This window comes from Patiria miniata, unplaced genomic scaffold (assembly GCF_015706575.1).
Source record: "Patiria miniata isolate m_02_andy unplaced genomic scaffold, ASM1570657v1 HiC_scaffold_15, whole genome shotgun sequence".
In the NCBI taxonomy this organism is placed as follows: domain Eukaryota; kingdom Metazoa; phylum Echinodermata; class Asteroidea; order Valvatida; family Asterinidae; genus Patiria; species Patiria miniata.
Window position 1 is genome coordinate 620,543 of NW_024037053.1, and position 24,893 is coordinate 645,435.

Below are 24,893 nucleotides of genomic sequence, written 5' to 3' on the forward strand. Positions count from 1 at the left end.
TTGAACGCAGGATTGAAAAATAATGAACTCAACCCGGGGCGGCACAGGTTTGCCCAGGGTTGAGTTCAACCCGGGTTGACGGGCTCTAGTGTGAAAAGGCCTGTCCCTGTTATCTCTGAACTTTTGCTGCTCAAGTATCATCCAATAAGTTCAAACTATTCTCATTTGTTGGGTAGGTAGTTCGCTTTACATAATAACTTTTAAGGGGACAAAGGCATTAAGGAGTGCATCAAGAATTTATAAATCGTACATGGCGGATGTAACAGGGATGGGGAAAAAGTGTACCCCAAACTTATCGAATGACGCATTTGGATTTCCTTGAACTTTAACTGTATGTTTGATAAGAGTTTTGCTTGGCAGTAATGTGACACTTTTTTTTTAATTATCAATTTTTCTTAAGGTGAAGGTGCATTTGTAGCTTTCACTTGCTTTGTTGAATGATAAATTTCAATTGATACAAACAACTATTTCTCCATTTTTAAAGCTTTTTTTTTATTCTCTGCATTTATCAAGTACTTTTTGTCCTAAACATTAGCAGTTTTACGGACTACCGTTTTTTTCACCAATGTAAAAGATATTAAGTTTTTAAAATTAAATTTCATTGAAGATTTTCTCCAATCTACTTGACATTTCAAGAGAAAAAATATGTATTTTTCATTTTCTTAAAAATAAGAACGTGCACAAATCACACTCCTATGCTCCGATTACAATGATATGCATGGACAGTTAGGGGTCAACAATAATATGGGGATTTTTGTGGGCTCTGAAATGAATATACATTAATTATGTCGCTACATATTCAAGAGTATTCTTCAATTTACATTTGCTAGAAAATTAAAGGGGGGGATGACTTGCACAACAAATTATGGCGCAACTTGCGCAATCATTGTAGTTTGCATAAGTTGTGGCATTGTGACTAAAAATGACCTATATTACCGTTGTGGAGCCTTTTGCTGCACAACTTATCAAGGTTGATACAAGAAAATTGCAGCTTTCAATTTAGGTTTTGCCCTTCAGTTCACCGACGTATTTTTTATAAACACTGTATACTCAGTGTTGTCCCAAGTGATTTTTGAGGAAAAAATCACTTGGTGGGACTCGAACCCACAACCTCCTGCTTACAAGTGCAGACGTCTTACCACTCAACAACCGAGCTAGCTGGGGTCGGTTGGCTGGTTCGAATCTGATGTAGCAGCGGGTACCGCAACCAAACTGTTCATAAGATGGAATTTGTGTCACCCCAATGCAAATTCCATCTTAGAATACTCACAGCTTTGTGCTTGAAGTAAATGAACTGCTATTTTACTCGTGACAGAGTTTTTAGAGTTGCCGCAAGATTCCGAAAAAGTCCAACGAAAGTATTTCCAAAATGGCGGGCAGAGGTGGTTCAACGTCTGTTTTATGAACAAACAAAATCATACACAAACAGCCATCATAAATGCTGTCATTATCCTCGTCCAAAATGTTTAGATTATTTAAAACGTTGCGCAGCTACCCAACATTTCGTGAAATCGATCGTAAGTTTATTGTGCAGCTACGCAATAAACTTGTTGCGCAAGTCCTACGCACGGCGTAAGTTACGCACTGTTTCGTGAAATCGGCTGCGGGTCAGGGCCAGGATTAAGAGGCTCCAACCCGGGTAGAAAATCCAAACTCTACAGCTGACCCATGTATAGGCCAGTGTAGTGTGAACAGTATGCCTTGCCTACCAATATTTGATGGGACCCGGTTCGGTTTACGGAGTTCCGTGGTGATTTCAACACTAGGTAGGCGAGACCGATAGTGTAAAATGGCTTTATAATGTCACTGTATGACAGTTCAACTTTAGAGCAAGTCTTGGATGCGTACCGTCTTGCGCACGGCGTTAGTGAATCCTTGGTTGAATTTGTACCACAGTTTGCCAGCTAGCTGTTCCTGCTGTTCTCGTCTCGCCTCGGCCTTGCTGCTCTGGCTTGATCCGGGGTCATTATTGGCATCGACACCATCGGTGCTGGTTGCTGTATCAGCTGTGAAATTTTGAAATAAATAATGTTAAAGGAATATCAGTTCATTACATTTTCATGTGACATGTTCTGTCCAAAACCAGACATGAGATACAAGGAAGTTTTTGTAAATTTGTGATCTTAAATATGTTTAAAATATACTGTAAAGTTTGTTTTTTAAATGAGCCTCTTTTTGAATTTGTAGAGGTGTGTCAGTTCAAGAAATGCTTAACCCAAACTTTAACAAGAACTTCAAATGGGCAGAATTTTGTCAAGGAAAGTTTTCAAAAAAGTGTTTCGAAATTAAACAGTCCTTATAATGAGGTAAATCATTACAAGTGACTTCAAACGATTTTTCAATGTTTGGCAGGTCCTTTGGTTACGTAATCCCTCTTGGAGATAAAAGGCATTAAAGACCGTGTCCTGAATTGACAAAATCTTACATCAGATGTAACAGGAACATGGTGCTTGTGCTCTTGAGCAAGGCACTTTACCATTATTGCTTCGTCCTTCGGATGGGACATAAAGCCGTAGATCCCGTGTGTTGTGTAATGCACGTTAAAGAACCCAGTAACACTTATCGCTAAAAAATGGGTGCAATATGCGCCGCAGCATCTTATAAATAAGGTGCTACATAATGGGTCTCATATTTCTCATAAAATTTATTTACCTTTCTTTAATAATAGACATATCTCCAGCGCCTTGAGTACCTAATAGTTGGTAGATACGTGCGCTATATAAGACTCCGATATTATTATTATAATGTAACAGGGACATGAAAAAAAGTGAACTCAAAATTTATGGACCCCCATCCAAATGCTGCAAAACGGCAGAGTGAATTTTGAAAGAATCAGAGGGGGAAGTTGCACGAAGAGGAACAAACTTACAGTGTTTATTAATTAATAAAAACAAATTCTCACCTAACTTAGGCCCCGGCGATTTCTTCTTGATGATACGACCAAAGAAATCTCTAGTGGGCTGTAAAAAACAAAAGTACGAGTTTGATTTAAACTGCAGACAAAATTTAAAATAACGAAAGAATAAAAGAATGATAATTATATAATATATGTGAGTCGTCCTGGCAAAATGAGACGGGACTGGTCACAGCACGTATTGGAGAAAAATGCAACAAACCAAAATGGGCGTGATTTTTTTCTCGATTTTCAGATTTATTGATATTTGTAATCTTTGTTATGTATACTACACATATTTTTAAGATATTGTATAAAAATCGTGGAATAAAAGCGTTCTGAAGGAAAACAATTGGCATCTTTCCTTTTTCACGAATGTAAAACTCAAAACTTTAACACTAACTTTCTACTGTCTGACCAAGTCTGCCAAAATCCACCACTGACCCCACTTCACAAAATGCTTCAGAACCAAATCCGCTGAAATCCACCACAAGACCACCACTACTATAGGTGGATTTTGATGGAATTGGTACAGATGGCTTGTCTGCCAAAATCCCACCAAAGGGGGAATGGATTTTGATGGAGTTGGGAAGGTTAGGGTTAATCGCCTTTTTTCTCGGACGATAAATACAAACTTTAAACAGCCATAACTTGTCAACGGAATGTCCGATTGAAGTGCAACAAACAGTATTGTAAGGAGAATTTTATTCTCCGTCCTAATACCCACAAACCCTCATTTTGACATCTGCCCAGTTCTGTCTCATTTTGCCAGAACGCCTCACATATGTGACCCGCTCTGCAAAAATGAGTCTGATGTCGAATAATTTGAATTCAAGCTTTTGCCATTTTGAAATGGAAACAGTAAAAATTTTGCTCAAATTTGGATTTTTTTGTTTTTGGTTTATTTTGGTTGTTTGATAGTTTTAGTTAAAATATCTTACACAGAAATGTAAATATTGCAAGAAAAAGAAAAAAATTATGAATCTTTGGTGCTTTTCTTGGTTAGTTACAGTGTATTTGTTATTTTTCAAAGCCTTTTTTCTCCATTGAGACACTTCTAGCTTTGCAAAAACTTTACAGAATGAAACAAGCACAACAATGCAACCAAATGTCCTAGAGAGGTCCGTGATATACCAAATGAAAGCTTATTTCATTCCCATTTTATTAATGTAGTTAACTCAAAATGTCAGTTTTGCCACAACAGACTCATTTTTGCGGAGCGGGTCACATATAATTAAAGAATCAAAAACAAAAGGATGATTTTTGAAGAGCAATATGTTGTACCTTTTCAGGTTCATCCTGGACTTTCTTGGGCTGTAGTTTCTCCAAGTGTCGTGGGACCTTGGACTGAGCCGCTGGTCCGGCTTTCTTCACTGGTGCAGAGGGTTTAGTTCCCTTCTTCATATCTCTTTAAAGGTAATATACAACATTTGCAAACATCAAAAACCAGAACTACCAAATTATTACGAAATACCTTAGTTGACTGAAAGAGAAGAATAGCATCCTGTAAAATCATCGCACCTAGTGTGCTGTCACTTTCAAGAAAAGTTGAATTATTGTATCAATTTCCAACGATGGTCAGCTGACCATCATTGGAAAACACTGACTTGCAAGCCAGCTAATCTGGTTCCCTGACCTGACAATTCCCCGACATCGATAAATTGCTCTGTTTCGTCTGAAGTAGGGTCAGGGAACCAGACTACAGGTCAGTGTTACAATATTTGCTATAAAATACTTATCCACAAATCCATCCATTTCTGAAAATTACAGCAAAAGCAAATGTTGTATATTAACTTTTAAGTCACCATAAAAAAAAAAAAAAAATAAAATGGGCATTGCCGACTTCACAGTGCCCCTCTTCATCAACATAGGTATTAAAATAGGTTTATGAAAATCAAAATATAAGTTTTTGAAGGTCTTCCAGGTACCAAGATATAGGCATTTATTGGTTTTTAGGGTGCAATTTTTCAGCATGAGGGAGAAGAAATACAGTGAAGAGCTCATTTCAAACACTTGTAAGAAAATCTAAGAGGCGGGCATGCAACTGAGACTTTAGAAAAACGAGGAAATTCCAAACCACACCAGACTTTGTACAGTGTTTTTCAATTTGTAATGGCATTCATGAGAAGTAAAGAAAACAAGGAAATCAGCGGATCCGAGGAAAAGTTGCACGCCTGAAGAGGGCTTTATTGACAATGTGGTTATTTTGGCATCATGATTATTGACTGTGATTCTTTTGGCATCATAACTAAACTGTGGGACAAATTGATTCTTAAATATAATTTTTTTTAAATGAATGGAATAAAAACTATAGGTTTTTATAGTTTATAAAGGTTACTTTAAAAAAATAGGCACCCAAGTTGAAATAAAGGTTTTCATAGGTTGAAATGCTGAGGCCTGGCATTGCTATCAATCGGACAAAAAGCAGCTTAAATTGTTAGAATTTTCATGAAAATACAAATATGCTGTGATGTACCTGTTTTTGCCGCCAACAGCTGCTTCACTGCGTCTCATTTTCTCCAAAGTGATCTACGAAAAAAAAAAAAGAAACAAGAAATTGGAAACAATGCACAGTTTCATGTCAGAGTTTTAACAAACATTAACCTATAATTGAAAAATACAGTAATGAGAATGTAACTTTTGAGAGAGTAAGTAAAAGAAAGGTCTATCATGAGCCAGTATGGCCTCCGTGCGCCAACAAACGAGGGCGCCCTTTTACCTAGCAACGATGTCTCATGGGCAGGCCACATACATTTTGCTGGTTGACGCGCTCACTGTTCCTTGTGTGTGACGCACGTACACCAGGGGATTTGTACTATGTACACGCAGTGGCCGCGCTTCGCAGCAAAATATTGCAGTCAGGCAAGATGGCGTCGTTCGGTCACCCCCAACTGTACTTTCTTTGCCTGTGAGGGGGTACTAGTGAACGGAGCGTTTATCTCCGGTTTCCTCGGCATGAAACGACTGAGAATATTTCTATTCCCCCTGGATGGGATGTCGGATACACCCCAGCTAAAAATGCCGGTACCCATTTACACTCCTGGGTGGAGAGAGGCAAGTGGGGGTGAAGTGGCTTGCCCAAGGACACAACATATGACCAGCAGCTGGATTCGAACCCCTGACCCTCTGATCACGAGTCACGAACTCTAACCACTAGGCCACACAGAGAGTAAGGGCAGGTTATATTTTCTGTATTTTGGGGACTAAATTTAGTCACTAAATTGCTTGTAGTCAAGAGTTTAAGAAAACAAATTTAACGTCGGCTTACTTCTCTAGCTATGAGTTGCTTGGCCGCATAAGTCATCTGTTTGGTGGGTGGTGTGCTGCTAAACCTCACAACAGAGTCAAGGTTTCTGAAATGGACGAGACACATGAAGAAAGTCAACATAGATTTATTTCAACATACGGAGGCATCTCTATGATGACGAACCAACTCCAAAATTTCATGTGATAAGAGAAAGTCAAGAGTTCAGGAAATTCACAAGTTAGCTATCACTATAATGAACGCACATATATGAGGCGTTCTGGCAAATTGAGACAGAACAAGCACAAATGAGGGTTTGCGGGTATTGGGAAAGAGAATAAACTTCTCATTAAAATACCGTGTGTTGCACTTCGATTGGACATTCCGTTGACAAGTTATGGCTGTTTAAAATTCGCATTTATCGGCAAGTCAAAAAAGTAAAATACCGAGAAAAAGGCCTTCAAATTGTTTTTCCCTAAAAAACTCTTTTAGTCCACGATTTTTACACTTAAAATACAGTGCAATCTTGATAAATCAAACTCTGATAACTCAAAACAACTGTTAAGTCAAACAAAGAATCCATTCCCTTCAGTAGTATAACAATGATATACAACCCTGCTTAACTCAAAACTCTGCTGAAGTCAAATTTTGAACCTGTCCCCTTGAGGTTTTACATAGGCTGCTTCTCACAAAGATCACCGCGTTTTGACCGTTCCGGTCACCGCGTTTTGACCGGGTTGTTAACGACCGTACAAAACGCGTTTTCACCGTAGTGAAATCACTCAGGCGAAGGCAAGTTAATGAGGCAGGCGTGGAAAGTGCGCTGCTGTTATGTTAATGAAGTCATGAATTATGCATTACTACATCCGTCCAGAACGCGGTGACCGTGTTGATTGTTATCGTCAATGTTTGAAGGATGTCACGAACCACGGAGATTTCACTGTATGTGTACATTCTATTGCCCGGTATGGTTCCATATCAGTGGTGGTGTATACGTACGGATCTAGGACATAGTTATACTGTCCCTCAGCACTGCGTTCCTGGTTGTAGGTAAGATTGTAGGCTATCATAGTGTTGATCAGTTCCTTCATGTGACGTTTCTCTTGAGCATTGAATAACTGGGTGTTCACCTTTTAAAAATAAACAAGAAGACAAAAAAGGAAAAGAAATTTAAATTGGAGAATTTAATGGAGAATTTGTTTATAGTCTTAGGCCCCCCCCCCCCAAAGACTTTGGTTTCTGGTATGGAGCTTGCCCCCAAAGTGGTGCGGTGACGCGGCTTTTTTTGTTTTTTTCCTTTTTTTTCTACAAATGTCAGCTGATGACTGCAAATGGTGCCCGACTAAATTTAGTGCAAAACATATGGGAGCCCAGAGAGGCCACATAAAGCTTATACTCGATCGTAACAATATCTAAAAACACGTTCAAATTGTGCGGCAGCAGGATTCCAGTCAAACCAGTGAGTTTGGCGGTTTTGAGACATCATCTTACATTGAAAATTTTTTTTTTTTAATTTTGCCAACGCGCATGGATACAGCGCCACGCGCTTACCAGAAACCGGAGCCTTGGGGGGGCCTTGGGTAGAAGAGATACTAAAGAAATCAGTTGGTGCTGATAATGTAATATCAGTGTTCAACGTGTTGATTTGTACTCATGGCAAGCCTATTGTACTCGCACTCATGGAAATCTACTCAACTACAACCATGCATCTAAATGCTGGTTTGATGTTTGCTTTGTGGACAAAAGAAATGCATATTGATAACTTACCGGTCTGAATGTCGGTTGTAGTATGATGAGTAGTAACGGCAGGATCTGAGTGACGGCCATGCGTGGGTCCAGGAAGCAAGCCGTGCTGGGAGAAACCTCAGACAAGACTGTGCTCAGTAAATTCTGGGTTCTGGTCTGCTTGACAGAATTCTGTGCAGGCGGAAAACAGTAGGGCAAAATGGCAACCTTACTGTTAGGCCGAAACAAAAACTGTACGTTTATGGTAACACCCCAAAAAATTATGCAGATGGGTAGGTAGGATAAATAATTTTATTTACAATAACCATCTCTGTGTGCATCAGATTCAAACCAGCCAACTGATACCGTTAGCTAGGTGGTCGAGTGGTAAGACATCTGCACTAGAAAGCAGGAGGTTGTGGGTTCCAGTCCCACCCGAGTGATTTTTTCCAACTTTCACCTGGGAGGTAACACACTGAGTATACAGTGTTTATACGTCAGTGAAGGGCAAAACCTATAAATTGATTTATATCACCCCGACACAAAATTCCATGTTAAAATAGTTTATGCTCTCACAGTTACCCATTTACTCCTGGGTGGGGAGAAGCAATGAGTGACAAAGTGCCTCGCCCAAGGGCACACCCACCACGACCCCGGCTGGACTCGAACCCACAACCTGCAGATTTACCCACAGACCACGAGTTCAATGCTCAGACCACAAGGCCATGGCACTCCGCTCAGCCCAAAGATGAAGTAAGTTTTACATGTTTTGACAGATCAGCACCCGATTTCATGAAACTCATCGTAACTTACGATGCATCGCAGCTGTGACATGTCCTCCGATTCATTTCACAAAATACATCATAAGTGCGACTCGTTGTAGGTGTATTTATAACACAACACAGTGACTGTTATATGTATGTGTTCAACGTACAGTAAATAGTCGTATGATATTCAGCAAATAGTCATCGAATCTCCTCTTTAAAGCGTAAAACAAAATGGCGGACGTATGATGCAGTTTTAAAGGAAAACAAGCTTGCGGTGGACTGTATAGCTACTTTGAAACTTCAACTAAAGTATTCCAGGCTAAAGCATATTTTTCTTTGCTGCATTTTCCATTTACAACTTCACACACGTTGTCATGGTAATATAGTCTCGTTTATGTAATTTTTATGGAATAAAGCTGGCTAAGAAAAGGACGCTTCGTATTTCGCGATGACCACTAGACATGTCGTAACTTGCGACGCGTTTTAAGCCTTTGTATAAACGAACTTTACGACGCGTTTAACACGTCAAAAGTTTTGTGAAAGGGATCATCCAACACATTGCTAGTTGCAACGTGTTACACGTTGCAATATGAGTTGCAATGCGTTGCAGCACCTAATGAAATCGGGTGCAGAACATCTCCCTTACCTCGTAGGCAGTGTTGGGGTACTTGAGCCGCGGCTGTGATGACGACGCAAACAACAGATGAAACACCACCGGTACATAGGGAAGGTATCGGTAGAAGGTGTAGTTCTGACTGCGAGCAACGACGCTGCCAAGGCGATCGTGGAAGATCAACCAATCAGAGGCAAGATTCAGCTGCAATTAAGTTTAGAAAAAAGCGTCACGGAAGGCAAGATAAAAAAAAAATACAATTTACAAAACTCCTTGGAGATAATGTTTCCAAGAAATCTCTAACTTAAAACTCCTTGTAGAATAACAAAATTCCTGGATTTTGTCATGACTTTCAATGAAAACTTTAAATTCCAGGATTTTCCAGGATTTTTAAGGAACCCTAAAAGAAGCAAGTTAATATAATGTCCGATACTTTTTCCAAAGAGATTGCTATTTTTACTTACTGCTTCAAGCCTTGGGTCCTTGAATTTCATCTCCAAATAATTCTCAAATATCCCTGGGTGAATAAAAGCAGGAATACTTTTAGTTTGAAATACTGACACGTTTCATGTATAAGCAAGGTTGGTATTCCAACTGCGCATGTGCACATCTGATTTGCGATTTTTCATTTAGGATAAAAATTTCATCGCATGCGTGCAAAAGCATAGCGGGGTACTAGCAAAACTGAAGAGATCATCTTGTTCTGAAGTATAACATTTTGCAAAAAACCTTTGGACAGCGAAGTGTTTTAGGTGTCTTGCGCGTCAAAACTTTTGTGTGAACGGAATTTCCATCTCTTTTCGATTGCACGAAAAATTACACAGACTGCAGTTTTGGTTACCACGTCCCCCATAGCCTTGTGTGCAATTATCTCGCAGTTATCCCGAAAAATAATCGTCGAATCTTGCTGTACACCAGACTATTTTGGAATACCGAACTGGCCTATTGTCCAAGGATAGTTTTCAGCAATGTAGATGAAAAACCATGAGGTTAATATAGTGTTGAGGTTATCATTAATGTGGCATTAATTGCACTGAAACATTTTTTTTTACTAGACAGGTGCCGTGGAAGAACTGATTAAAGTCATTATAATCTCAACTACAGCCTTGGGGGACTAGACCAACATGGCCGTCACAGTTGGACTCCCACCTTGCATGAGTTTATCATAATCGCCAGCCCCTTGTGCCAGCTGCACCACATTGTAGAAGCGTGCTGTCGTCGACGTTGGATTGCTGGTGTCCAGACCCAGGGTACCGTCTGCCGCAGTGGCTATCTTAGCCTTGCCTGCTGCGACGTCGTGTGGGTTAGCATACTGCTTCCTGAAAGAACAAGGGAGAAAAAAAAAACATGGCGGCTGCTAGCACAGGTTCTTATTTTCAACAAATAAAATAACAAGTTTCAAAATAAAGCTGTTATTATCATCGTCTAAGCTACGCCAAGTTCCATGAAGTCCTACACATGACATAAGTTGTGCGCTATTTCTTGAAATCGGCTGCAGTTACAATCAACTAAGGATTAAAAATTACCTACATGTATGACAATTTACCCATAATAATAATTATAATAATAATGCCCGAGTCTTATATAGCGCACATATCTACCAAAAATTAGGTACTCAAGGCGCTGGAAATTATGTCAATTATTAAAGAAAGGTAAATAAAGTTTATGAGAAATATGAGACCCGTTATGTAGCACCTTTTAAGGGTATCACAAGGTGCTGCGGCGCATATTGCAGCCACTGCCAGAAATACCGGGGCAAACCCCTTCTCTTAGCGATAAGTGTTACTGGGTTCTTTAACGTGCATTACATAACAGCTACAGCTTTACGTCCCATCCAAAGGACGAAGCAATAATGGTAGAGTGCCTTGCTCAAGAGCACAAGCACCATGTTCCCACGGTCAGGATTCGAACCCATGAACCACGGCACACGAGTGAAACACCGTAACCATTGGACCACAGCACCCAATATACCCACACTGAAAAGCTACATGCATTGAGCTCACTGTACACACTTGTATCTCGCTGTATTGACAGATTTGATGCACTGATGTGGTAGTATCGTGCCGACCTTCATGAACAAACTGTACCACAACTTTGAGATTAAATTTTTGGGGGTTGGATTTCTTTAATGGGTATCCATATTTTCTTTCAAACGGGTACCCGATTCCCTTACTAACCGTAAATGCACACCCCTAATAGGCATGGAAAAGTCCATGATGATGTTGTGATAGCAACATCACTGTACAGTGGAACGTCGCTATACCGAACACCGCTATACCGAATATTCGGCTATACCGAACATCGTCCTTGGCTCCCAATTTTTGTGTTCAAAACCAACCGAACATTGTTGTTGAAAACCACCAACAGAAGAGCGACAAGTGGCTTTTATTTCCCCAAGGCATAGAAGGGGAAAGCCACCCATCGATGTAGGTAGTAAGCACAAAAACTGTGTAATTACATAATTCAATAGTCGGCACATGTTCAAAGTCGTCTTTCAGTAACTACCAGGGCCTGCAGGGTGAAGTTATGAAGGGCGCCATTTATTGAAAAGCGAGTACCGGAGCACCGACAGCTTAAAATTGCTATACCGAACGATCACTATTACGAACATTTTCTGTGGATCCTGTGATGTTTGTTATAGCGGCGTTCCACTGTACTAACCTCTTTGGCTGCGGGAGTTTGAAGATATCCTGCCATATTGAAAAGAAGCCTTTATGTCTGTCTTTCTGCCCGACGCTCAGTGATTGGACAAGGGCCAGGCTGAGTACTCTGCCCTGACCATGGATAAACTGCAGAACAAAATATAAAAAAACCAAAGAAAATATAAACTACTACAGCTTAACCCTAACCACCCCAACTCCATCAAAATCCATCCCCCGATTTTGGTGGATTTTGGGGGACTCGGTCCAGAAGGCCTGGCGTGACTAAATATTGATGAAGTATGATGGACTTGGGCCTAATGGCCTGAAGCAGTGCTAGGGGTATCTGATTGATTTCACCTAGCTTCCTGTACTGCTGTTGTGACAAAGCCATGTGTAGCAAGTCCATGAATGTCGACCAGTGCGTCAGTGGTGGATTCCATTATGTCATGTACAGTTTTGTATTGGACGCACAGTGATTGATGGATTTTGATGGACTTGGTCCAGTTCCTAGTAAAAGACACCAGGGAGTTAGGGTATATGAAAACTCTGAATGTAATCTCTGTGATTATATGAACGCTAAGAAAAGAGCTAAGTACCAAGACAAAAAAAGACAAAAAAATGTATTACAGTCATTCGGTGTCAAATTCCACGCCCCAAAAATTGAAACTTTAAACTACTATGAATAACGACAAACGTTTTCCTATGTGCAATACCTGTAGAGTGTTGAGACATGATCGTATGTCATTGTCAGCTTTACCGCACAGCGCCATCAGCGCTGTCATATCTGTCCGCAGGGCATTATTTCTTGCTATCTGTTAATAAACATGGCACAAATAACTTTCAATAATGGGTTTTTGTTCGTAAAAAATAAGTCGGTGAAGGGCAAAACCAATATTGAATTTACAGCAAGGCTCCAATCTAGAAGTTGTTAACCTAATAATATGATTTTATTATACCATTAAAACATTTTCTACGTTTTTTTTTTTTGCTCAATTTGTGAGCAATGCGATGACGTGATGATTGAGCCCAAAAGATGGTTTATTATATAAATGTTGAGTGGCTCAGCGTGGAATGGGAGGAATATTATCGCAAGGTCAAATCTGGACTTTTCCATTTCACGAGGCGAAGCCGAGTGAACTGGAAAAGTCCAGATGTTACCGAGCGATAATATTCCTCCCATTTCAAAATTTAAAGCCACTCAATATTTGTTTTATATACATGTAACTGACATATAGATCCCTGTCATTTGATATTTGAACTTTTATTTCAATACAAATTGGTGGAAAATGTATTTCTCTCTTCCAAACCACCCCTTCACGAAAATGTTTGAAGCCAACGCTGTAGCACTGGCTTTTTGGAACAATACGCGCTACGCACAACGCTCAACGCGCACAACAAGCATGCATTTGCACACAAATACCGTGTCATGGAACAAGAATGATCCTAACTGTTCAATAGTATTTCCCATTCCCCATGGGCGAATGGGACTTTTTGAGCCCCGGCGTAAATGGGAATAATAGCGAATGTCACGTGATGTGAGTTCCACCAATCAAATGACAAGGATCTGTATGTCGGTTATATAATGTTTACTAGACTACCTCATTGAGTCTTGCTGCAAGCCTTGTGCTGAGGGTTGGAGGGAAGTGGGTCACAAAAGCTTGCTGCCTGAGCAGACGTAGTGCTGGAACATACCTGTCGAATTGTAGAAACAATGTGAAGTACAAATTAGTCAATTTAACTCAACCCAGAGGTGAACCCAAGACCTGAGAGCTGCAGTTCCAGTGTTCTACCAACTGAGTTGGAAGTATTGCGTCTCAACTAACATAGTGATGAAACATACCTGTTAAAAATAAAACAAACAATTAAGAAAACTTAACTGAACCAAGAGGTGCACCTCAGACCCGTGAGTTGCAGTTCCAGTGTTCTACCAACTGAATTATCCAGCCTGGGACATGTTTTTTCCCCTTTAAAATGGAATTATGAAATGAGAGTTCTCGAACTTGATTGAAAATAGCATCATGCTCTAACAAACTGAATTATGCAGTCCCTAATAGTGTAATTCACTGAACAAAACTAGGAGCCATTTTTTTTTTGGGGGGGGGGGAATAGTGCCTTTGATTATACAAGAATGGAATTTTGCACACAGTCAGAGTATGTCATGAGAAAGATATTTGGCTATAGGGTCATCGCAGATTTGTCTTTTGAAAAAAATATAGGTAGAATAACAAGCAATTTTCAAAGTTATTATTCTACCTAGGCCTATTTTTTCGAAGGACAAATCTACGATGGCCCTATAGCCAAATATCTTTCTCATGACATACTCTGACTGTGTGCAAAATGCCATGCTTGTATCATCCAAGGCACAATCCCATCACCTATCTGCCGTGCTACACTCAGCCAAAAAAGAAAGTCCCCCCCCCTCCAATACTTTTTTGTCTAACTCAAAAACTACTGAGTGCCTCTTGCCCAAATAACGACTAATCAGTACAGAAATTCCTTAGCAATCCAGCCATACTCTTTATTTGGCCCAAAACAGTGATAATGTGTGCGAATTTATGCAATTTATGAGAAATGATACCGAAAACAGTTGCACTTTTGTATACGTGCAACTTGTGGTTCACACTCACCTTGTACGTATACAAAACTTTTTTCCGGTACCATTTGTCATAAATTGCATAATTTTGTACACTGTATCAGTGTTTTGGACCAAACAAAGAGTATGGCTGGATTGCTAAGGAATTTCTGTACTGATCAGTCGTAATTTGAGCAAGATGTGCCCGGTAGTTTTTGAGTTAGACAAAAAAGTATTAAGGGGAGACTTTCTTTTTTCGGTTGAGTGTAGGAGACCTGCATGAGATAACAGCGTGCCAAAATCCATTCGTGCTTGAAGAACATTTTTCAAAAATTGTAGTAACATAATTTTTACGCAATTTTACAGCAAAGTTGAATCGTTAACCCGCAGTTCTACTTGCAGTAAACTTGAATTCGCCAGAAGGACTACTTACGGGTCGTTGCATATACAGATGATCGGCCTAAGCAGATTCTTTGATTTTGTCTTCTTAGCGGTAGCAGTCCCTGCCTCTGTTGGTGTTTTGTTGTCTGAAGCACCTTTGATAAATGCTAGGAGACAATTGATGGCGGGCTAAGGAAAAAACAAACAAACAAACAAAATTCAACAACCTGGAGCAGGATTACAACTGATGAATATTGATGAAGACGGAGGAAAGCGTTATTATCAACCAAATCAAATAGTTTAATTTCACCATATTACAGGTAAACATATCTGCATTTTGCTATTGTCAATATGGCCAATTTGCAGTAAAGTTGGATTACAAAAAATATACATCTCAAAACAACAAAATCACGCGTGATGTGAATCATGCAACAAATTACAGAACAAAATGGCTCACCTAGGCAAACATAGAACAGAGACGTTTTCGCCTACTTTGGAGAACTAACATGTCTCCAAAACGTTTTCTTCACAAGTGATGCCAGTCCAGCTAGTCTCATGAAAAATCATTTATTTTTCCCACCAGAAATAATGATAAGGGAATAAATATGTGCTTGGCTGATTTTAAACCATTACGTTTAAAACTGGTTTGGTTATAAATGTAATTGTTTAATACTGGCCAAGCAAATATTTATTCCCATTAATAAATACCTTTTTGGTCAAAAAGTCAAAACAAATCAAAAATTCACAAATTTCCAGCGATTCTGTTCAATAATTTTACTTTGTCTATCTTATAACACCCCTCTTGCCATGGTTATGATATGTGCCTCACGAGCGTAGTGCTAAATATCTCCTTATATGGAGATCGGCGTGTGCGCGTGGTGTTTTATCAGCAGTTTAAAACCACCCACGTGACGGGCTCGACCAATAGGAATGGCCTTAAACTGTTATGTGTATTTATGAATACACTTTAAAGGATAAACATTCTCTTAGAATAATGTCTCTTATGGGCCTTATTCATGAGTTGGCCATTTTTTTCGAGTTCCCTGAATGTATTTCATTAATTGTTAACTGTGTAATGGGATGGCGCCAGACTATTTATGCAGGCACAATGCAGCCTTATTTTACTGTCATTTTTTTTTTAAATATGGCTTTAAACATAAGGGAATGTTTAATTACAAATTTGAAATCATTAATTGACGCACACTGGAATTTATTATAAATGAAGTTGCTTTTATTTCTCTTCGCAAGTTCCCAAAATTAAGATTTTACCTAACTTTCTATTCAATATGGCCGACTCGTGAATAAGGCCAACTTTGTTAACTCTCATCTTTGAATTAAAGCCTGATGAAATGAGAATGTCTTACCGTGGGAGCACCGTCAATTTCATCGATGACCAGACAGTTGGGTCTTTTATCCATGACTAACACTGACTGCATCTGGGTCGATGATTCTAGTTTATTCCTGAAGACTTCAACACTGCGATCATCACTGTATTAAAGAACAGTTTCTTTTTTGGTAAGGGGGAAGGAAACTGTTCTTTATTTAGAAAATAAAATCGACTGAGAAAATTGCTGTACCAAGCACCCCGGTCTTCTTTCTTACATCTAAAAAGCCAATAGGTGCGTTTATCTTCAACCATATAAATTGAAAGAAAAATGTAAAACCAGTGGAAAATTAAATCTATTATCCTTTGTTAAGAAATCAGAGAAAATCTATGCAGTGTTTTATTTCAAAATTTCCAGAGTTGACTATAAAGTAATAACAAGTGCCAGGGGAGGGGGAGGGGGGACCACAGCCGAGCGCGAAGGGCCTTCTGTGTGCCACTTCTATTCGAAAAATAGGTGTGTTAAAAATGTTGGCAAATAAACATCCACTTTCAAGTCTTAATTTTAATGATTTTTGGTTTCCACAGACATTGTTCAAGCTTTTGGTCTGTACCAAACGTGTATATTAGTTCAGTATCGAAAGACCAATTCCAGAAAAGAATCTGTTTCGCGCTGGTCTGTTATGCAGTGAATCCTGCACGTGACCACGCGCTCGAATGCACTTACTGTGTAATAGCACCTTCATGGACGCCCCTATAATTCCGGCACAAAAACGATCTATTTTGTGAAAACGCTTTTTTAACATTTTCATTTTTATTGCCTAAAAAGATCATCAAAGGTCTTTACTCCGTAGTCGTTTAAAGGAAATCCCTCAGTTCAACATGACCGTTTTTGGGCCAAATTTATGAACATGACGAAAGTGAAAATGGTTTAGCTCAAACGCTATTTTTGATGTGTCACAGTCGGGTGCCTGGCTCAACCAGGAAGCCATAGCGTTGTTCGTAACTAGGAACCTGACTGGCTCAGTGTGGAGTGATGACTGACTGTGTGCGGTCAACGCGCGGCCATTGGGCGATTGTAATAATTATGATCGCGCTGTGGCTAAAGCTAACTCTGTGTTATTGTATATACGTCGTAGAGTTGTGTACAATACATTGGGTTTGCTCATCCGCGATGTGTGCGCGCTGCTGTCCATGAAGGGAATGAGATACGTCCCAACAGTGGTGGCGCTACCGGCCGAGCCCCCCCCCCCCCCCCCCCCACCGGAATAGTGTTGACATTACCACTTACCTTGCATTCATTTCCACCACGTTGTAGCCAGCATGTCCAGCAATGATGTGTGCTAGGGTCGTCTTGCCTAAGCCGGGCGGACCACACAGCAAAGCGATCTTGTGAACAGGACGATTGTTCTCATCGAGCTCCTTTGCACACACAAAGATGAACATAAACATCGGTGACAAGAACATACAAATCAGGACACAATTTTGCAATTCAGTTTTTGCTGATCCCCGAGGACACTGGTTCCTCTTTGTAACGATCTCACTAACTGACTGTGTCACGTGCGAGCCGGGCAGTGCTATCCTACAGGGTTACCCTGTAATGCCAATGAAATCTGTACCCAAAGTCCAAACACAATGAAACAATGTTGCTTTCTCGTACAATGTGAAGATTATTTTTCAGTGTATTCAAAGAACACAAAACAGCTGAAATGATTTAACATTAAGTTGAGAACCAACCTAATAACCAATATAAAATATCGTAGCGCAGTTCTTGTGCACAAGTAAACAAACACCCCGCCCAACAGACAGATGAATCTGATACTTGCCTCCTGCTGTTCTTCCTGTTGGAACTTGTTCTTGAACTTTAAGTTCTTGGCCTCCGCTTGCTTCTGCTGCTGTTCCAGCTTCGGTTTCTTCCGTTGTTTTTTCTCTTTCCCAAACACTAAATGATCCCAGAGTTTCAGCCAGAACAGCAGATTGCGATTTATTCCCTACGAAAGGAAATAGTTAAAACCATTATGCATTACTGTTACATGTAGTACTTTTGCAGCCGATTTCATAAAATTTCACGAATCTTTACTAACGTAAAAAAAAAAAGCAAAAGCATTTGGCAATAAAAACATCTAAAGTAACTGTTCTTGTCAAGTTATCAAGCTGCATGGAGGTTTGGACAAAATTAAATTAAATCTAATGTTAGTTACGGCGTCCACTTAACGTTAGTTACGGTGTCCGTGTATTAGTGAATACACCTACTACTCCCAAAGCTTCCCCCCCCCCAATTTTAATAAGAAATGGATACCTTGACAAGATAACAAGCCCACAATTGCCTGTTTGATACTTGCAGAAGAATGCACGAGTGGAAAGTGGACACCATGTACCTTACATGTCTGTTAACTGTCCAAAGATGCCACTATAATCTGCTTCGCAGTGAAAAATGTTTGGCCCATTATCTTTTCAATGCCGTTTTCCACTTCGGGATGTTTCTCTCAACAATTTAAGAGAAAACTAGCAGCATACAGCTTTCATTTCTCTAATGTTTCACTTTTGGTTGCCAATATTGTGACCTTACACACATAGATCAGCTCATCAATGGCAAAGAATTGTAAAAGTACTTTAAGGCGAAGATGTGAGAAAGGAATCAGAGAGTGAAAAGCTTTCTACAGTGGATTCCATTCGTGAATAGCAAATGGTGCTTTTGGGAGCCCCAGTGGGGGTATAGGGGAGGGGGGAGGGTGGGGAAAGGAGGGGGGACCCATCGCATGCTAACATGCGTAAGGCGTGAAGTATGCCCAACTTATTTTACGCTTCAGCGTCAAGCGCTGTGGACAATGCGTTCAAGACTCCCCCAGTAGTCTCCCCCAACTTTCTCTCTGTCACTCTCGAGAAGTTTCTTGCGCAAGGAGTCCATATTTCTTAAAATGTATCAAAGTTTTCTTCCACTGTCAAATAAGTGACATTGTGGGAATAAATGTTTAGAATGCTCACATCGTCACTGAGTAGATCCGTGTAGCGTCTGGGAGCGTACTGATCCACCCAGAGTGCTGACGACTTCTCCTTGGTGGCAGCCTCCTTCCCGGTATCATCATCATCCTCCATCTCATCGTCTGCCTCATCGCCAGCCGACGTCCCGAGCTTCTTGCTCAGGCCTCTAAAAAAGAGAAAAGAGATGAAAATATTATTTTGTAATGAATTTGTTGAATGAAACCAACTTGGAATGGCATCCCCAGCTTGAAAGGCTGGTTAGTGCTGGGCGTTTTCAAATAATTCAGTATTTGATTAGTCAAATTTGGATTTTATCGTTTATTCGCATAATGCTGGTCAAGTTTTACAAGTCTAAAAATCCTGGAGGAAACTCAACAATTCGGGTAGTATACTCTTCCCGTAATCAGCAAATTGAACGCCGTTACTGCAGATAAAACAAGCAGTGAACCAAGGCTGTTTCTCAAGGATACATGTATTTGTACATTAGGCGACCTTGCTTTCTAGATGTTCTCATTATAGAAATATCAAATGCAGAGAAAAGGAACACACTTTGACAACTAAAACTTAATGCACTTATTCAAAACTTCCAGTCGATGTAATTGTACAAGGCGAGTCAAAAAAAGCGAAATCCAAATGTCGGGACCATTGTTTTAGTGAAGTTCTGCATGTTGCCCTTTCAAAATCTAGGATACGAAAGCCCAACTCATAGGCTTTTGTTTAGTACAAAATCATTCAAATCACTCATGTACTTTTTCAGTTACGGAGTTAGGGTGTGTATTCTTTCAGCAAAACGAAAACAAATCACATAGGGATGTGTGTGAATTGTTTTTCGTTTTGCTGAAAGAACGCACACCTTTTTTGTGATCCGTGGACAGAACCTTAAAACGGTGGTTGTGTTTAAAATTCCGTAACTTGAAAAGTACATGAGTGATTTGAATGATTCTTGTACTAAAAGAAAGCTTATGAATTTGGCTTTCATATCCTAGATTTTCAAAGTACTACATGCAGAACTTCACTAAAACAATAGTCCCGACACTTGGGTTTCACTTTTTTGACTAACCCTATATACACACCCGTTTATAGATGCTGAGATGGTTTGGGCTTGTTTCACTAGTCGCATGTGTCTCTGTATTAGAAGAAAGATAAAGACTATCTCTAAAAACAGTCATAGGGAGCAGCATTAATAAATAATATCGCATTTTGACACTGGAGGTGGTATGGTTTTATCGTGTTTAGGTGTTACCTCACTCTCGAGATCATCTTGCATCATCTCCACGGGCACTGCAAGAAGGCGAAGGGGGTGTCCGGGGGTCTGCTTGAAGATTGACTTATTCTTCTGTTTATCAAGAAAATAAAAGAAGTGGAAAAAAATATTAGAAGCATCAGAATCTGAGATAAGTGTTGTGGTATTTGAAAAGTCTACAAAGATATTTTGGAAACAGGACTGGACGCCAAAAGGGGCATTAACAAGTTCAAATGTTTTTAATAAATGGGAAAAAAAATCAGAATCATTAACGTATTTGTGAGACGTTCTGGCAAAATGAAACGGAACTGGCTCAGTGGAGAAAAATGCAACAAAATGAATGGGGTTGATTTTTTTAATTTTCAGATTTACTGATATTTGTTATCTTTGGTTTGTCTACAACACGCATTTTAAAGAAATAGGACAAAAATTGTGGAAGTATAAGGGTTAAGGAGAAAACATTTGGCATCTTTCATTTTCACGACTACAAAACTCGAAACTTAAAAGGCCTTTTTCTCAGTATTTTACTTGTTTTGACATGTCGATTAATGTGAATTTTAAACAGACATAATTTGTCAACGGAACGTCCGATTGAAGTGCAACAAACAGTATTGTCAGGAGAATTTTATTCTCTTTCCTAATACTTGCAAACCCTCATTTCGACCTCTGCCCAGTTCCATCTTATTTTTGCCAGACGCCTCACATTTTCTCAAACCTTTAAATATGGGACTTGCATCCACGTGACCTGCTTCAACTTTAATTTTACAAAGAATCTAGGATGCCTGTAAACATGTTCCTTCAAAACCCTAACACTCCAGGGCATTTTTGGATAGAAACCCTGCCAAACGCAGCCACATGCAACACTTGTCTAAGTGACAAGCCTGCCCAGTGCAGCAAGATCCATCAGGCCAAAAGTCTCAAGGCCACACTGCCTCAGAGTCTGTGGTCACCGAATGCAGCAGGATACAACTGTGGCATTGTTCAATGGGACTAGCTCTCATTGTCTCAGAAGTGGCCGTTTATGCACTAATGTTGGTAGCTGAATGCATCAAAGTGCACCAGACTTTTCCACCTGATGCACTGTGTTGCGTCTGGCAGGGTTAGGGTTAATTTGAAACATTAGGAGCATTATAATTCTTTAACAGATCCCAGGAATTGTAAGGTACACATTTTGCAATGGGTTCAAATTCAATGCTTTTAATATGCCACTGTGCCAAGATCAATGTTTTATGCCTCTCCTATATAAGTGCGACACACACAGGGCAGGCAAAAACCTTATAGTGTTTGCAAACATTTTGAACGGTGTGTGAACGCTCTGCCGCAGCTTGGAACTTGGTCCCTTACCATTTTACCCTCCACACCGACAACATCCTTCATCCTGAGATACACCCGCCTCCCGTCCTGCCCAGTGATTCGTGCCGACAGACCCAGGGGCTCCCGGTGCAGAATCTGCAGCCGGCGATACCCAGCCGGCCAGGCGGTGTCTTGACCACTGTTTGCGGAGAGCGCCCTTGTGGGTTCCGCGGGCTGCTGCGCCAGAGATGCCGACTGCTGCCGGTGCAGCATTATCTTTGCAAGGGCCTTTTCCTCGGGAGTTGGGGATGGGGGCGGGGAGGTGGTAGCTCTATCTGTTGTTTTACTGGCATCCGGGAAGAGTTTTCTGGGACGCTTGGCTGTAGGAGCTGAAATTTTAAAAGGTAAACATTTTACTCTAACTTCGATTGGATAAATGTGACCTGTTCTGTCAAAAGCAGACGGTTGAAATGGGGCAGAGGTTGAAATTGAGATAGGGCAAAAAAACGCTGTGGGGGTGATTTTTTTCGATTTTCAAATTTTGCATATTTGTAATCCTGAACATGTCTAAAATATACTGTAACAGTTTGAAACCCTAATTTGAACTCTAAATATAGTATTTTTGGTGATTTGTTAAAGTATATATCAGTCAAAGAAAGTACTGTTTTGTGACATTCGTGGCCATTTGCTCCGTTTTCTACTTTTCGACACAATGAACTTCAAAATAGCATAACTCTGCCCAGGAATGACCGGTTTCAAAAATTAAACCACCTATTTAAAGGAAAAAGAACATATTTTAACAATATGCAAAAACCTCATTTTTGACCTTATGCCCAGAAAAATCTGATTTTGACAGAACAGGTCACAAATGACCTTGGTCTGCCATCATTACATCCCATACAACTGATTAATTTAACCCTAACCTTCCCAAATTCTCCAAAATCCTCTTTGCAAAATGGAGGATTTTGCAGGATTGAGGCTATATGGCAAAAATGTGTGGCTAATTGTGGAGGATGCACTGTGTTAAGGTCTTGGGCCGGACCCTGTGTTGTTTATGCTCAGCCGTGCATAACTTTAGGCCAAGATTACACTTGAAATCTTCCGCAGTGCTCCAGGATGTCACTGGCTCTGCCTCAACATATTGACAGTGATTGCTGGAGGATTTTGCAGGATTGAGGCAGTGGTCACCCCTTTCAAGGACCACATTCAAGAAGTAACGGAGGATTTTGCAGGATTGAGGTTGTATGCTATTTTTCCATGGAGGCAGTTGGAGGATTTTGCAGGATTGAGGCTGCATACTAGCACAAATGCCTAGAAAGTTAGGGTAAAAAAAAATGTAGGTACATAGGACCATTTGCTTCTTGTAGATTTTTTAGTTTGAAGCAACAAAATTGCTCAATTTTTCCAGTGGATTCATATTTACCAGTATTAAACCTGATGGGGAAAGGATTTTTTTGAGTCATGATGCAAATCTTACCAATGGTTGGCAGGGCTGCGTCTATGACCAACTCGTCTTCACTGTCGGACAACGGCCCAAACATCTCCTCGATATCTCGCTTCTTGGCTTTCCTCTCCAGGCCATCAACCTCCGGTTCTCTTGAGAAACCATTTGGGAGTCCAGAAAAGGCCGACGACGATTTGCCATTTGTGTTCAGAGCAGCGATGGGATCTGATTGGCTCTTGGGCTGGCTGAGGCCACTAGTAGTTGCAGTGCTCTTGGTAATGCTAAGGTTTTGAGAGCCGTTGGTTAGCGGAGCATGAGATTGTTTTCCGGTTTGGGATAGTGCAGTTCTGTTTTGACTTTGACTTCTCTGAGAGGCTGTGTAATGGGAAAAAAAGGTATTTGTCGAAAAGAAGCAAATTATCAAGATATCGCTCAGTTTCAGCACTGAACAAACACAAAACAAAACATAGTTAATATTAAATCAATATGAATTTTCATTATTTACGCCTACATTGCAATCAAGAATCAGGGTGATGTTTTTTTTTATGTAGGCCTTTTACTAAAAACCAACAAACATGACAAACATGACAAAGTGGTTCATTTGAAAAATAATTAAGTCAAAAGTGAAACCATACAGAGAACATGAAACGTCAGGGGGTTATGCGCCTATCAATTGTTCCCCTAATCGCCTATCAATTGTTGGGGGGGGGGGGGAGGAGGAGGGTGGGGGGGGGGGGCTGCCCCACCCAAGACGTGGGGATTGTCACTTTCGTCTATTTTGAAGTGGCAAAAACCCTACCCCTCGGTCAAAGTTTAAGTGACAATCTCCGACAAACATACGTGGGGCGCACTAGTGATTGCCTTTCCATGTAGTACGCCAATGGTACCGGTAACAATGTTTTTGAGTGACCAAAATCCCCATCCTGGGGCCATGAAAACGTGACCAAACCCCGACATTGGACCTAGGGCAGCGCAGGGGGAGGGGACATTTGATAGGTGCATTATTCCACTAGCCTGAGAAAATAACGATATCTGTCACTGTCTGTCATGTCTGTTGTCACTGTCAGTGGCTGTGGATTAATTTCTTGTTCATTCAAAGCAAATGTTCATGCAAAATCAAGCCTAACTTAAACTTTAAAGTCTGATCTTAAAGATTTGTCTTTGTCTTTGGTGAAATTGTTGATCTTTAAATAATTTGTCGAGTTTTAAACACATCATCATACAAAACACCTGACAAATGGCTGCTGAACCTCCCCTCCCTGCCTACCTTCAAAATCCATCTCCATTTCTCTCATCGCTTCCAGCTCATCAGCATATCGATCTTCAAAGTCCTCCTCCATGATTGGCGTTAGTTCGTAGAAATTCCTGCCGTCCTTAAGTTAATTTATAACGGTGTGGTAAAGGCTCATGAACACTGAAATACTAGCCTAGGGCCTAATCCATAGTTTCCTCACACCAAAACTTGGCTTGATTGGTTTGTCTGTCAGTGTCACTGTCATGCTATTTGTGCGCACACAATAAGATCGGCAGATTAAATTCAAATTAACTGTGAAAACCGTGACACACTGCTCAATAAACTTTCTGATTGGTGTTGGTAGTGCAGAGTAGAGTACTGTACAAAATAATGTAATCAATGGGAATTGACTTGTGTTTAACTTTCAGTTCTCTCCTATCCTGCAGTGCAGCTGATTCTCGCACTTAGTGAAATTCCCGCGAAAGTGACGAAAATAAATAGTTGGTATCCTTCACTTAATCAACACAATGCAAACG

The 24,893-nt window shown here is 40.3% G+C and overlaps 1 protein-coding gene across 1 annotated transcript; it reads right to left on the minus strand.

Moving 5' to 3' along the window:
• Window positions 1-1,202: 1,202 nt before the first annotated feature.
• LOC119722312 (chromosome transmission fidelity protein 18 homolog) lies at window positions 1,203-24,804 on the minus strand. Its single transcript, XM_038192361.1, has 23 exons — window positions 24,391-24,804; window positions 23,157-23,498; window positions 21,731-22,068; window positions 20,387-20,479; window positions 20,217-20,269; window positions 19,147-19,309; window positions 17,988-18,152; window positions 17,453-17,583; window positions 16,202-16,325; window positions 14,890-15,026; window positions 13,483-13,576; window positions 12,598-12,696; window positions 11,904-12,031; window positions 10,392-10,561; window positions 9,707-9,759; window positions 9,276-9,446; window positions 7,905-8,054; window positions 7,137-7,267; window positions 6,162-6,246; window positions 5,370-5,422; window positions 4,178-4,301; window positions 2,903-2,960; window positions 1,203-2,006 (listed from the first exon to the last, which is right to left on the minus strand). The coding sequence occupies exons 1-23, from the start codon at window positions 24,461-24,463 to the stop codon at window positions 1,825-1,827; spliced, it is 3,117 nt and encodes a 1,038-aa protein (XP_038048289.1). The 5' UTR covers window positions 24,464-24,804; the 3' UTR covers window positions 1,203-1,824.
• Window positions 24,805-24,893: the final 89 nt, after the last annotated feature.